General features: G+C 34.3%; 1 protein-coding gene across 1 annotated transcript; it reads right to left on the bottom strand.

The window, feature by feature from the left end:
* Positions 1 to 10,336: 10,336 nt before the first annotated feature.
* On the bottom strand, positions 10,337 to 14,014 carry LOC120175754 (protein Brevis radix-like 2). Its single transcript, XM_039182314.1, has 5 exons — positions 13,554 to 14,014; positions 12,811 to 13,163; positions 11,180 to 11,315; positions 10,675 to 11,036; positions 10,337 to 10,538 (listed from the first exon to the last, which is right to left on the bottom strand). Exons 1-5 carry the CDS (start codon positions 13,677 to 13,679, stop codon positions 10,457 to 10,459), a joined length of 1,059 nt encoding a protein of 352 aa, XP_039038245.1. The 5' UTR covers positions 13,680 to 14,014; the 3' UTR covers positions 10,337 to 10,456.
* Positions 14,015 to 15,413: the final 1,399 nt, after the last annotated feature.

The following is a 15,413-nucleotide window of genomic DNA, read 5'->3' as shown; positions in this document are numbered from 1 at the left end:
CAGTAGGATCTCTGCTCAGCATAAAAATCTGTAAATGTTCGAAAATAATAAGGATATGTATGTTTATCTGTATCTGCACGTTCTTCAGCATCATCTGATAGTTCTGTATTACTGAACATTTTGAAGCTCACTCTATCACTCACCTTTTCAGGTTAAAAGAATTGTACCAGTGCATCTATCGACTTCAGTAAGAGAGTTCTTCCGACGTTGTTGCAGAGTATGGTACATGTGATTAGGGGCATGTAATTGTATTTTGATTTATATACAAGTCTGTAAATTTGTTTTATTTTTAAATAGCGACAACTAATTTTATTATTTTACATGTACTGATAAAAAAGTTTTAAATTTTCTGCTATTTTTACAGTGTGTCGCTCCAGTGGCCCAAATGTGACACCTCGGATTGGATCTAGTTACCCGCATCGGTCTGGGGGTTACATTTTGAATTATTTAATTATATCATACTTGAGGAAAAGCATGAGATAAGTGAGGGGAAATTTGATGAGTGTTCATAATTGATAGTATTTGCTCGTTAATTCTTTGATCTTATGGATTTATTGCTGTTGATTTGGATGTGTTATGCTTGTTTTTGTGCGAGATCTTACTTTCCAGAATTTGCGGTAAAACGAATGCATTCTGCATTTTTATTATTATTTGGTCACAGCTAGAAACATGGGCACAACTCTAGGCATGACATGGTCTGACGTTACAGTTTCTAGAAGGTCCAGTCAACGGCAATTTCTAGAATATCTAGTCAGCACGCCTTCTGGAAGATGGACGAGTAGAGTTGCATTAGGAGACTTGTTTAAAGTTTAAATTTAGGAAAAACAATTATCTTTAGGATTATTTTATTTTAATTTCTTTTTTTATCTCTAGGTTTTTAGAGGCTATAAATACCCTCTTGGGGTAAGCCTAAATTCACAACTCATATTAAAATATTCTTCTCCTTTCTAGTTTTTATTAAAATTCTCTCTTTTATTTATTTTTCATGATTTTTGGTTTTTACTTTATTTTTTTAGATTTGTTTTTAAATATGCTAAGTATGACTTTTGTCATGCTTAGCTAATTTTCTCATAAGCCGAGAGCTGAAGCGATGACTCAATTCTAACGGAAGAATTGAAACAGACCCTTAATAACTTCGAAATATCTCTCTCAATCTCTGTGTTTATTTTTCAAAATCAAAGATTGACTTTGGTTAAGAGGTTGTTGCGATTAAATGTGTGGGAGAAATGATCGACTTATTGAAAGCATATTCGACTTTCTGGGAACACACTTGGTGAGATAGCTTCGCCAAGAGGGAATTGAGATCGAAATTGGTGGTTATTGAAACAACAATCTGAGTCGATCTTCATGAACTTAAACGATAATTGATATACGACAATTGATATTGATTAGACTAGTTTCCGAAGCCGGAATCAAAGATTGCCTTGGGTATTTGGTATACAAAGTAGAGTCACGGGGATTTCCCTTGTAGACAAAGTAACCGACATGAATCCCAAAGGGAAAATCTAATTCGATGATTTAAAGGAAATTGAGTCAAAGCGAGGCTTGAGGCTATTTTTTACCATATCCATTTTCAACTTTAAATCTTTTCTTTATTTTACTTTAATCACTTTTATTATTATTTAAATATATTTTTACCAAAATTCCCCCATTTTACGATTTTACACCTGGTTTAAACAATTCAGACAAAATTTTGTAATTTTCTAAGTCCCTGTGGAATCGACCATTATTTCTCATTACTACGAATTTCCTTATTTATTGATTGAGAAAAAGAAATTTATTTTTACATCAAAATGACAGTTGTCAGATGTCATTCGGGTTAGCTAATGCCCCTGCTGCTTTTATGGATCTGATGAATTGGGTATTTCAACCTTACTTGGACCAGTTTGTAGTTGTATTCATCGATGACATACTGGTGTATTCTCGAACTGAAGCAGAACATGATGAGCATTTAAAGATTGTTCTGCAGACTCTAAGGGAAAATAAGTTTTACGCCAAGTTGAGCAAGTGTGAGCTCTGGCTCAGCGAAGTGGCTTTTCTTAGACATATCGTTTCTACTGAGGGTATCTGGGTGGATCCGAGTAAAGTGGAGGCTATTCTGAACTGGAAGCAACCCAAGAACATCTCTGAGATTCGTAGTTTCTTAGGCTTAGCTGGTTATTATCGTCGTTTCGTTGAGAGGTTCTCCATTATTTCAGCTCCTCTAATAAAACTATTGAGGAAAGATGTTTCATTTGTCTAGTCTGAGAACCAATAAGCTAGCTTTGAGAAACTAAAGACTGTTCTGACTCAAGCCCCAGTGGTGATTCAACCTAAGTCTGGGAAATATTTTTCTGTCTACAGTGATGCTTCTCACTCTGGATTAAGATGTGTTTTGATGCAAGATAGGAAGGTTGTCACTTATGCGTCATGTCAGTTAAAGTCACATGAACGCAACTATCCCACTGACGATCTAGAGTTAGCTGCCTTGGTTTTTTCTTTGAAAATCTAGAGACACTATCTCTACGAAAAAAAGTGTTATATCTATATTGATCATAAGATTCTGAAGTATCTGCTTACTCATAAAAGGTTGAATTTGAGATAGTGTCGCTAGTTGGAGCTTCTAAAGGACTATGATTGTGAGATAGAGTATCATCCAAGGAAGGATAATGTGGTGGTCGATGCCTTGAGTCGTAAGGTGATATCTGATCTGAGAACCTTGTTTGCCAGTTTGAGTTTATTTGATGGCGATAGTCTGTTATCATAGTTCCAAGTTAAACCCACTTTGGCCGAGGAGATTAGGGCCAAAAAGCTCCTTGATAGCTCCTTGCTTCTCATTATTGAACAAGTTGAGCAGGGATCTAGTTCAGGGTATACTTTGGATCAGAATAGTATTTTGTACTTTCATGGTCATTATTGTATCCCTAAACATGATGAGTTAAGACGGACTATTCTTCAGGAAGCTCATAATAGTCCTTATACCATACATCCTGGTAGGGACAAAATGTACAAGAATCTCAAGGAGCGCAACTTTTGGACTGGTATGAAGAAGAATATTTCAGATTTTGTGGCGAGGTGTCTGACTTGTCAGCAGGTTAAGGCAGAGCACTAGCATCCGTTTGAATTGTTACAATCAATTAATATTCCTGAGTGGAAATGGGAGCTCATTACTATGGATTTCATTACCGGTATTCCTCTGACTCCTTCCAAAAAAGATTCTGTTTGGGTGATTATTGATCGACTCACCAAGTTAGCTCACTTTATCCTTGTTCGGATTAATTATTCTTTGGAAAAGCTGACTAGATTGTATATTTGTGAGATCATTAGACTTCATGGTGTTCTGTTGTCTATCATATATGACTGAGATCCGAGGTTCACTTATAGGTTTTGAAAGGCATTACACGAGGCTCTGGGTACTCGTTTAAATTTAGTACAACTTTCTACCCACAGACTGATGGTCAGTCTGAGCGAGTGATCAAGGTGCTGGAGGATATGTTACGGGGTTGTGAGATTGACTTTCTTGGTAGCTGGGAAGATTTCTTGTCCTTAGTCGAGTTTACTTACAATAATAGTTACCAGGCACGTATTCGCATGGCACCGTACGAGGCTCTGTATGGACGTAAATGTTGTACTCCTATATGTTAGACAGAGTTGCATGATAGAAAGACTTTGGGTCCAGAGTTAGTTCAAGAGAATGAAGATATTGTTCGATTGATCTGTGATCGCCTGAGAGAGACATTTAATAGGGAGAAATCATACGCAAATAAGTGATGGAAGGATATCGAGTTTGAGGTTGGGGATCAAGTTTTTCTCAAGGTATTTTCGTGGAAGAAAGTGTTGAGATTTGGGCGTAATGGTAAATTGAGTCTGAGGTTTATTGGGTCGTATCATATTCTGAAGAAAGTTGGAACTGTTGCTTATCAGCTTGAGTTGCAGGCAATATCGTCCAGATCCAGGTCACATCATTCAGGTTGAGGAGGTAAAGTTGAGACCTGATTTGTCCTATGAGAATGAGTATGTTCAGATTTTAGATCGGGATGAGAGAGTTCTTCGGAATAGGCATATTCTGATGGTCAAGGTTCAATGGAGTAATCGTGGCCCCTTATAAGTTACTTGGGAGACATTTGAGTCAATGGAGGCTCAATTTCCGCATTTGTTTACATCAGGTAACTTTCGAGGACGAAATTCCTTTAAAGGGGGAGAGTTGACACACCCTAAAATAGGGCCTAAAATTCTCTTAAAAATTTCTCGATGACTAATTTGAATTTTCATTAAATTTGGGGACCAAAGTAAAATTTTGATTAAATTTTGGATCCAATTTCAGAAAGCAACTAAAGATGGAGGACCTATGGTATGATTTTGCCATTTTCTTTTTTTGGGTTTATATAACCCCAAAATCAAGAAAAATCTCTTCAAAAGTTTCCTCTTTTAGAAAGAAATCTTTGATCGTCATTTCGCCGCCGATCATTGCTCCGTTTTCGATACCTCCTGCACCATCGTGTTCCTTGCGTCGTCCCAAGTCAACTGGTTTCCTTCTTGTCTCCATTGTCGCTAACGTGTGAGGGGTGAAGAATATCAAGTTTTCGACATTTAAAAATCGAGCTCTCTATCATTCACCGTTGTCAACTGAGTTTGGTAAGTATCTCAAAACCCCTTAAAATACAATTAGGAAGTTTTTTAGAATTTTTTTGACCCCCTACAGTCCGTACGCGCCGCCCTTGCACGTGGGGAAGTCCACCGCCTGGTAGACTACTTGGAAATGGGCTGATCTGACCCGACCCATGTTCGACTCGACCTGTTAACCTGAACTGCCTACCCGACCCAATCTGACTCGGTACAACATTAATCGTTGACCGACTGTTGACCGTTGACTTTGACCAAAAAGTAAAAAATTTTAAAAGTCATATTTTATTTTTTTCGACGTCCGGAGTCCGATTCCGAAATCCATTTTACTAAATTCTTACCCAAAAGCCCTGAATCGAGCTCGTTAACCCAAAAATGCTTAGTATTTTTAGCATTTTTGTTTATTTATTTGAGATTTGGTTATGGAATTGATCCAAGAAGATATTTTTATGAAGGCACTCATGTTTCACATGACTGAGGTTCAATTAGGTCTGGTGTTTCCTGTCCGTCAGACCCGCTCGATTCGTATTTTACGAGAGTTACCCGTATGTTTCCATAAATTATTTAAATAAAGGTTAATATTATTCATAATATTATTTATATTAGGATTTCGATATGAATTTTTCGATTCATAGGATCTAGCATTGTCGCTGATCATGATCGACAAAATCAGTAGTAGGCTTCCCTATCAGACTACTTAGACCGATAAAGGTGTGTTTCCTGTTGGTATTACATTATTGTTTTCAACTATCTGTCTGAACTGTTTGATATTTATGATAATACTGAATATTTTTATGACACAATACCTGATTTTCTGAACACAGTTTATCTGATATCTGATTTATTTCTATTATGATCTCTGGATTACCATATTTTTGTATCTGATTTCTGAAATTGAAATATTTCATATTTTAATGGATTAAACTACCATTTTCATTCAACTACATACATGTTATTTCTGTCGTTGGGGGTTTACTGGAGGAAGTGTCTCAGGCATAGTATACGACTTGTAAGACCTTACCGCTTTCCGCAGGCTCCTCGACTTTGTACTCATAGTAAGTCCTTACCGCATGCTCCTCGGCTTTGTGCTTAGGGTAAGTCGATACTGTAGGCTCCTCTGCATTGTGGACATTGTAAGTCCTTACTGGGTGTAAAGGTTGATGTATGGTTCTGGGGAACCTAAACATTCTGGTGATCGGACGAGGGTAGTGTTCGTGTTTTTAAAACATGTTTAATAAATCGATTTTACTGAAATATTTTATATGTATGTTTTTATACACCGTAAGGAGTACACTGAGCTTTTTAACTTATTCCGTAAATTTTAACCTTTTCAGATAATAGCATACTAGGCTAGCAAACTTGACATCAGGAGGGTCGACTTCTCCTAATTTTATACCACTGTATATTTCTATATATCTTTCTGTTATATTTTGGTGACATGTGTTTTGATACCATCTTGATATATCTGTATTATCGATATTTTGTTTCGTAAATGTTTTATACGGCTTTCTGTGGTATTTGATATGTATATATTTTACACAGTTTTCTGACATATGTATACATATATGTTTATCATATGAATCTTTCTTATGGATTTTAACATTGTTTTAATTATGAAAAAAAAATTCTTAATGTGCTATGTGGACGCCTAAATTTAGGCCTAACATACAGGCCGGGTCTAGGGGGTTACAAAATCTCCTGGTTGTAGTTGGGTGCGAAGTTGAATAAACCTTGTCATTTCCCAGGATGGACCAAGGGGGCCTGCGTGGGCGATTGTCCCCTTGACAATTTCAAATTCTTGTATAATTTAGGTATTTTCTTTATATTTTCTATTGATTATTTGTTTTTATTTCTTAAAGTTTTATAAGTTCACCCTAACATAAAATCTTATATCTGTCCATGCCTCACATTACACACTCTACTTAAGATTCACTCTATTTTTTTATCTGAGCAAACATGCCCAAATGCATGTTTTTGGTCATTACAAGGAACTCAATTAAGCCATGGTTGTGAGCAGGGGCGGATGCATATGGCCACATAGGAGGCCAAATGCACACCCATTATTTTAGATTAGATATTTAATATAGTTCAATATATTAAAAGAAGAAGAAAAAAATAAGAAAATTTACATACTCATTATATTGAAAAGAAGAGTATTAAATTTTTTTGACCCCATTTCCATCCAATGAGCAGGGAATTGGGTTTCCCTGACTACTTTAGTGGGAATTATGATATTGAATTTATCATTTTCTCCATGAACATTTTGAGTAGGGTCAAATAATATTTGACAATCTCATTATCAATTTGGTATCTAGAAATATTTATATATGTATGTTCTAATAAATTTTCATAGGTTTTTTTTTTGCTTAACACTATGTTTACTGGTTTCCACTTTCAACCTATATTGAGTTTTTAGTTCATCCCTTTTTCTCTATCTGAAAGGTTTGAGTCTCTATTTTGTTCCCTGTTATGTTCTTTATGATTTCTTTGTACTTATATTTGATCGGACTGTAGCATGAGATTGTTCAGTATCTGCATTTATTTGGTATTTTAGCATGTTTTATGCATCTCTCACGTGATGGTGATACAACATTAAATTATACGTTTGAAAGATCATATTTTATAGATAACTATGTTGTACGATGAAATGGTCAAATTGTTAATTCAAGAATAAGAAGAGTCCATTTGTTAAATAGCTTAATACTCGAAATTAAATAATGAATCATTTTCAAAGTTACTTTGGTGACAGATGTGGGTGTTAATATTCAGTCATAACGTCAAGGTCGGCATAGGCTGTCACACCCTATACATGATTTTATCCCACTGTGTTTTTCTAAAAAGATTTTTAATGAGACAACATGTCATGTGTATTAAAATACAATATATTCTTTTTATTTCGTTGGATTTTTGTCCTATGAGAATTTTTATTGTAAGATTTTAAGACATATTTTAAGACATCCAAGAGAAACGTTATGAATACTAGTATTAAATATGGATGTCTATTATGTTAACCTTGCACCATTTATATGCCCCAATCATTTTCTTGTAACCATTGATGATTGAAGCCCTATAAATAGTGGTTATGTGTAAGTTTATGATACACAAGTAATTGGCAGTTATATCCTCTCTTATTCTTACTACTAAGCCCTATAAATAGGCATGTGAGTAGTGTAATGACCATGATTTTGCAGTAGGATAAAAGGAATCTGAATCTGAGGAGGAAAACCTAGCACTGCAACTAGAACCATAAGAGCTGGAACTGGAGTTCAACAACATGGCCATGGATCAATATAATCAAACTCATTTGATTGCAGTCCATCCATTCCTCGATCATGCTAGCACGTTTGGTTTCTTCTTCTTTCAATGAAGTGCCACGGCCAATGCCATGCTTCTTCCTCGTGGAAGTTTCTTTGTTGAAGAGAAAGATGGGTTTTTTCTCCTGTTTCTATACACATCTTCTCTTGCAAATTTATCCATAGCTTTATGGGATTTGAATGATATTGTTTGGTCTGTCTGTCTTTCTCTTCTTTTCTGCTCTTAATTTGCAGGGAGGAAATATTTTTCTACTTGAAAAGGAAAGTAGGCATTTCCATTAAGATAAAAAGAAAATAAAAGAAGAGGCGGTAATGAACCTCGCCTCGAGAGAGAAGATGATTTCAGAGCCGAAAAGAACAATAAGTGTTTAATATTTTCTTTCACAAGCACTTATAAATCCCTACACACACTTGGCTTGCATCACTTTGTATTTTAAATTGTATAATTCAAATATTCACTTTAAAAAATTGGACAACTATTTAAAATCAATTTTTTCTACCTTCTATTTTTTATAACTTCTATTTTTTATAATAAAAAAATTAAATTCATTATAACTAAATTATTATTTTAGTTATTTTATATGAGAAATCTAATAATATTTTTTCTTTTTAAAATTACATCAAAAATTAACATATATCAATTTAATCGGGACGAAGAAAATATTTTTTTTATTAATATGAGGTAAGTACAAGGCAATATATATTCATAGATAACTCTCAACCATTAGACATTGAACGCTCACGAAGAGAATAATTTGTTTTGAGTTTCATAAATATTATGGTATATTTGTTTTGATAGTTTTTATTATCTCAATAAATTTTCATAAGTTTATTATGTTGTCTTGGTAGGAGGTTGAAAGTACAAGATTCAATTGAGATTTTATATAGCGGCCTCAAGTTATCTTTGATTTTTTTTCTTTTTTTATAATGCAGAAATAAACACAAGGCTAGCACATGTAGGTTTGATCTCCATCAACTAATGCAGCCACTTCAGGAGGAAGACTGTGGTGAAGAGTCATCCCTATCGGATAACCTCTAGCTATCGTAGCAAACTTATCAACAACCAGGTTAGTCTCTCGACAAATGAGACTAATCTCTGTTTTTCAATCTATGTTTAACAACTCACGGATCGAAGTAAAAAATCACGCTACCCTCGTCGACATTAGATAGCTGGTTGGGAATTTTTACCGCCTTCGGACAATCTATTTTCAGTTCGACCCTTCTGAAACCAAACCCCCAGACATATAACAATATATCATGAATAGCCCATAATTCTGCAGTCAGAGCCGAACAAACTCCAAAGCTTCGAGCAAAACCAAACAACCATTTATCAAGATCATCACGCAACACTCAACCCTTCCACAGTACCATCAGCATTAGCCTTTACCCATCCCATAGCAGGTCTCTTCCATCTTGTTGTCAAGGAGTAAGACTTTGCACTACAATATCCTCCCGATCAGTGTAGGTAAACCAAAACACCACATTGTGTCACCGCTTTCATATTTTTTAACAGATAATAGCGAACAACATACCCATATCCCTGCTATTAATTGCACAATGACTATGGTTGTCAACGTTCATTAATCCCTGCCATATCTCTGTTCTTCTTTTGATGTAATTTTTTTTATTTTAAACTCAGCTTTATGTACAAGTGTTATGTTGTTAGGTAAGGTGTTTTATGATATTTTGCTATAATACAGGTTGGAGCGTATATATATATTGATTTGATTGAACTTGGTGTATTTATGTTGCAAATAGGCATGAAATTGTTATGGTAAGTTAGTGTTACAGCTAATTGTTGGTATATTTTAAGAATTAGAAGTGTCTTGATTAAAAAAAAGTTTAAAAGTGTTTTTTCAATGTTATTTTAAGGTATAAGATGTTCTTCATTGATTTCTTGAGATTTAATAAATCTGATTTATGTAGATAAGTATCGATATCTTATAATAAGATATAAATATTAGATATTAATAAATAACTTTTTCCAATTGTTTTAATATCAATATCGGATAAAAATATCGATACCATGAATAAATAGAAATTATTTGATCTTTTTTTAGTATTTTTGTATCGATACATATATGCACGAGTATCGACACCATTGTAGTATTATCAATGTCAAAATAGGAATGTCGATATCGTGCTTTTATAATCATTTTTAGGGTAATTCAAATTTTATTTATAGTATCAATGGAGAGAAGAAAGAATGTTTGCAACACCCAATCATTTTATATTGAGAAATTCTAAGCATCCATCGCGATGTGTAGAAACTTGAGCAAATAAAATCATACATTGAATTTGCCTCTCCCTCTGTTTTGAAGAATAGACCACACAAGACAGGTTATTGATTTGCTAAACCATGGAGACAAATTGCTATTTGATGCTAAATATCACAAATAAACATAGTTAAACATGTAAGTAAAAGAAATAATCTGTGATTAGTTGTGGCCAAAGCAGCAAGTAGAATCGTCTAAACAGTAACAATGATGGGTTAAATTAAAAGAAGACAAACTGTCACTGTGCCATTGATTTGCTAAATCTCACAATAAGTAGTGTTGTTGTATTCTGCCTCTATTTTCTTCCCACCATATCCTTGCCTGCGTTTCTCCAAACTTTTCTCGGCTGCAATCAATCATTCATGCATATCAAGAAACAAACAAAAATGATTCTTTATTATTATAGAGTTCGAATTTATGAGACTATTTAAACATTTTCGACCTTTACTCCATCTATATTCTATCTCAAACAAATTACGAACCTGAAGCGGACACGTCTAAGCTCTCGAGAGCCACCTGGAAGTGCTCTAATAGTGAGGTAAACCCCCGGTTCATCCTGCTCGACCCATTCAGTTTCAATGTCACTGGCATTACTAATGGACGGCTCTCTTGATGAACTACTCCTTACAGAGCCATCTACAGATAATATCTCAGTCTTTGCTCCACTAGTGCTGGAGAGTTTCGGTGTTGAAGCAAGTGCAGATGAGTCATAGTATTGATGGGGTTGCACTGGTTGATGATCTAGGGAATCCGATGAAGCTGTTGACCGCACAAAGTTGCGCGGCTGTTCTTTGTTCAGGGGTGGAGTCACAGGACTATCCTTTGCTGATTCAACTCTTGATCCCTGTAAGGGGCGGAGGAAGAAGTAATTTGAAAACGAGGCTTAAGAAGTTTATGAACCGTTAGAAAACATAAGAACTAGGACTTTCCCCAAATGATGCCAAAGACAACAAATAAGTTAAAAACACATGGAGAGAAGAAGCTTACTTCATCCTCAGATCTTGGGGGAGTTGAAAGTGGGACTGCTTGTTGGTTGAAAAGTTGAACATTGTATAATTCCATGACCTTGTCATGGTTCTCAAACCACCACCTTTGAGCTTGCCATTTATTAAACATTTCACGACTAATTAAATTAACAAAAAGGATACTTCAGCACTTCAAGCAAACAAGAACAAACCATAGAATGAAAAAAGAAAAGAAGCTGATAATTGCAGTAATTGAAGTTTCAAAATCCTAGAAATGAAAAATGTGTAGAAAAGAATAAACAATTGGTTAATCAACAGACCTACAGCAACTTAGGGCCTTGATAATTACAGTTGAATCCATTAACAAGATAATCAAGAACATCAGTTCGTTTCAAAATGTTATCAAGAGGAACCTGTTAATGAACTGGCCGAGTCATAGATGTTCAAGTTTTAAACTGATAATATAAAATCCAAAATGCCCTTTGTGCTATACTGTCCAATAATATCAAACTAAATATCCCATCAATATGTCACCCTAACATGCAGATGAAAGGTGGGGAACAAAAGGACATTTTCTTGTGAAAGAACACCAACTAATTGACAAGGAATTGAAGGCATGACTTGTACAAAAGAACTGATAATAGAATGAAAGGCTTTATTTTTGGCCAATAAAAGAATTACTAATTGACAAGGAATGACTTGTACAAAAGGACAATATCTTGCGATTCTATTAACTAAATACTTGGATGGTCACTGTCACCAGGGCAATGTAAATTTCGCCAGCAAACTCCCTGACAACCAAAGGGAATTGCATGTACCGACATTGCATGTGAAGAAGACATTTCTTAAATCCTTTAATGTTACTGTCAAGCAGATTCATCAATCAGTCTACTGCCTACACAAAGATCAAATAAACTTGACCATAGTGACAACTCAAGTTCTACTTGAAGACATAGCAAATCACATCCCACTGTCCAAGGAATAAGAAACACATACAGATCAAATAATTTAGCCATCATTGAACTTCGGTTGATCAGCAAGTTATAGGTGCAATTAAAAGGCAAAATGCACACTCCTGAATAGAACCCAGGTTCGAAATTTGGAGATGGCATTGTTGGGAGGGACGTGTTCATGCAACAAACACAAAGCCTAGCCTGGTTGTACCAGAAAAAAAATCTATCTCCAGCTGAGATTTTTTGGCCATGCGAAAACGATATATTGCCATCATTATTGCACAATCACTGGCAATGCAAGAAAAGCTATACTGCCTAGTGGGTCAAGCTATAAAGAAAGACTCGCATCAGGGGTCAATTCATTAATTCAATGATGGGATACAGATTTTCACACATAAAGCCTCTCAAGAGATTTTAGTGAGACAGCAACCCACACATGAAGTGACAAAGGATAATGTCAAAACGTCCAGTATCAAACTAAGATCCAGGAACGGCAACCAAACCACAAGGAGACAATTCCAAAAACAAAACAATATAATCACTTGAAAAGCAGATGTTTGATATATATAAGAAATGTTTAAACCAAAAAGGACTCTACAAATATGGCTACCATTTCAATATCAAAAACAAAAACCATGTGAACAAATCCAGACAACTCATAACCTTCACTATAATATATGCCATTAACAAAATAAAGTACCTGAATCGAATTCGTTTCAGATCATTCCCTCCCTCAGGCAATGAAAGGAAAGTGATTAAAACACCTGGCTCCACTTGAGCAACCCATTCCTTAGGCTCATCTTCCTTCATAAACACTACTGATTCTGCACGGCCACTAACTGATGTTGGGTTACCGTCTTCACTGGAAAGTCCTTTTAGTCTCGATTCCATCTCTTTGCCCCAAATTCGGGGAGTAGAGCTTCTTGCTCTTCGGTATGGGCAATGGAATTGTGCCGAATCAGAGTCAGCATTGTTCCTGTTATGGTTTGATGAACCAGAACAAGGCTTGCAGCTTTTATAAGCTCCTGATGCTTTCAATGCAATTTCCTTGATCTGAAAATTATATAAAAGGAAAAGTCATCTGTCACTAAAAGCCTTTGGTGGGGAAAGAAAAGGTAGAAAGAAAAACATTTTCAGGGATTATTTGATTTCCCCATTTCTTCTGAAAATTGAAAACAGAGAAGGAAAAACAAATTCGATAAAGGTTTAAGAAAAATTATGATCCATGATTTCAATGTTTGGTGGCTAATGAAATTAAGGAAGCAACAGGAGAGAAGAAAAAGATGATTCTCATGTTATTTTCCACCGAAAAATAAAATTAAACCCATCAAAGTCGAATTATTCCTAGTCGTATTTTTCCCGCATTATCTCAGGAAACAAACACAAAAAGCGTGTAAGCAAATATATACATATTCATATATGTATATAGTGAGTAAAAAGTACCTGAGACGTGAGAGCTTTAATGGCTTGCCTAGTCCTAGGAGTTTCCAAAGTATCTTCATCTTGCTGACGACCAACAGATCCATTGTTATTGTTTATCTGCTTTGAACAAGCTATGCACTTTAACATCTTCCCTTCTCTCACTCTCCTCCCCGAAATAACAAAAACCCAGATCAGATTCCACAACCAAATGGGGTAGAAAAATATAAAATGGGTATGTCAACGAAAAAGGAAGCTTGTTTAAGGGAAATGTTTGAAGGCTAAGTAAAGGGATGGGTTGGCCGTTGGATTTTTCATACTGTGAATGAAAGAGTAAAAGGAAAGAGAAGAATCAGAGAGAGCCGGGCAGGTTTATATATATGATAATCCCATTGATGATGAGTTTGGAATTTTCAATTTCCTCCGCCTCCGCCGGTGGTGGATCTTTTCCTTATGAAGAAGGCTTTTGAGATTCGACAAGTGGTACTGTAGCCCTTCTTATTTTGTTATTGTTTTATAAAAATATAAGTGGATTGGATATTCAAATAATATTTCCAAATATATGCGAATGCAATAGGAATTTTTATTGTATTTCCAAGTTTAGACCAAAATTAACATAATTATAAGATTTTGCTCATAGGATCTAAATCTAGCTTAATGTAAATCTTATTTTCTATTGTATCTCCGATTATCATAAGAATTTTAAAGTCGTTTATGGAACTTACGAGCATTAGATCGAAGAAATGGGTTGGAAGAGTTCTATCAAATATTGAAGACATTTCTTTTTCAGCATAGAAAATAAAATTTGAGGTGTCACTTATCATATTCCTTAAAGCTTTCGTTAACTTTTATTCTCATTCTTTAAATAACTTGATCGTCTAGAAATACGTTTATAGCATATTTTATAGGGTAAACTATATAAGAGATCACCTAACTATAATCCCCTTTCATTTTAACCATAACTTTTGAATTTTTGCCAATCATATCACTCAACTATTTAAATGTACTCAATTAGGTCACTTGCTGTTAACATTTAAAGAAAGTGTTGCAAAATTGGTATAATTACCGTTTGGTCAATGTTACTTATATATTCTATCAATTTGGTCCTAATTTTAATAAATTAAAATAAATTTAATCTTTGAATCAGATTATGCCACGTGTAACTGGTGCCAAATATCATGACATGTGTCGCCGCTTGACTGGAAGATTTAATTTATTTTAGTATTAATTCCCACCAATCAAAGGATGACACGTGTCATCCTTTGATGGAAAGAAAATTAAAGCTACTTAAATAAGGGAGAAGGAAATCAAACCTAGGTATTGGGTTTGAAAGAAATGCATGTGACGACTAAACCAAGCAAATTACTTGTTTTGGGATAGACTATATATAATATATATTTTGTATATTAGTCTAAACTTAAATTTCTATATCTTAACTTAAATAATTTATTTTTAAATATTTTATTCTTATTTTTAACTTAAAATGTATATTTTATTTTTTTAATTTTAGTTTAAAAATGTATATTTTGTTTTTGTTTTAATTTAAAAATATGTTTTATTCTTATCTTAATTTTAAAATATTATAAGAATAAAATATAAATATTTAAGATAAGCTAAGAATAAATTATTTTCTAAGTTAATATAAAAATTTTAAATATATTTTTAAGTTAAAATAAGAATAAAAATATTTTTAAGTTAATATAAGAATAATATATATATATATATATATATATATATTTAATGTTAAGATATATAAAATAATAAAAAATTTAGACTAGTATTTAATATATATAGCATATGTAGTTCATTTTGAACCAAAAGGTTTGCCTGGATCAATGGTTAAACTGCTACTTAAACTCCCCAATGGTCCCATATTCAAATCCT

Source organism: Hibiscus syriacus, unplaced genomic scaffold (genome assembly GCF_006381635.1).
Source record: "Hibiscus syriacus cultivar Baekdansim isolate YM2019G1 unplaced genomic scaffold, ASM638163v2 tig00112215_pilon, whole genome shotgun sequence".
NCBI classification, from domain to species: Eukaryota; Viridiplantae; Streptophyta; class Magnoliopsida; order Malvales; family Malvaceae; genus Hibiscus; species Hibiscus syriacus.
This window is presented reverse-complemented; position numbering and strand designations above follow the sequence as displayed.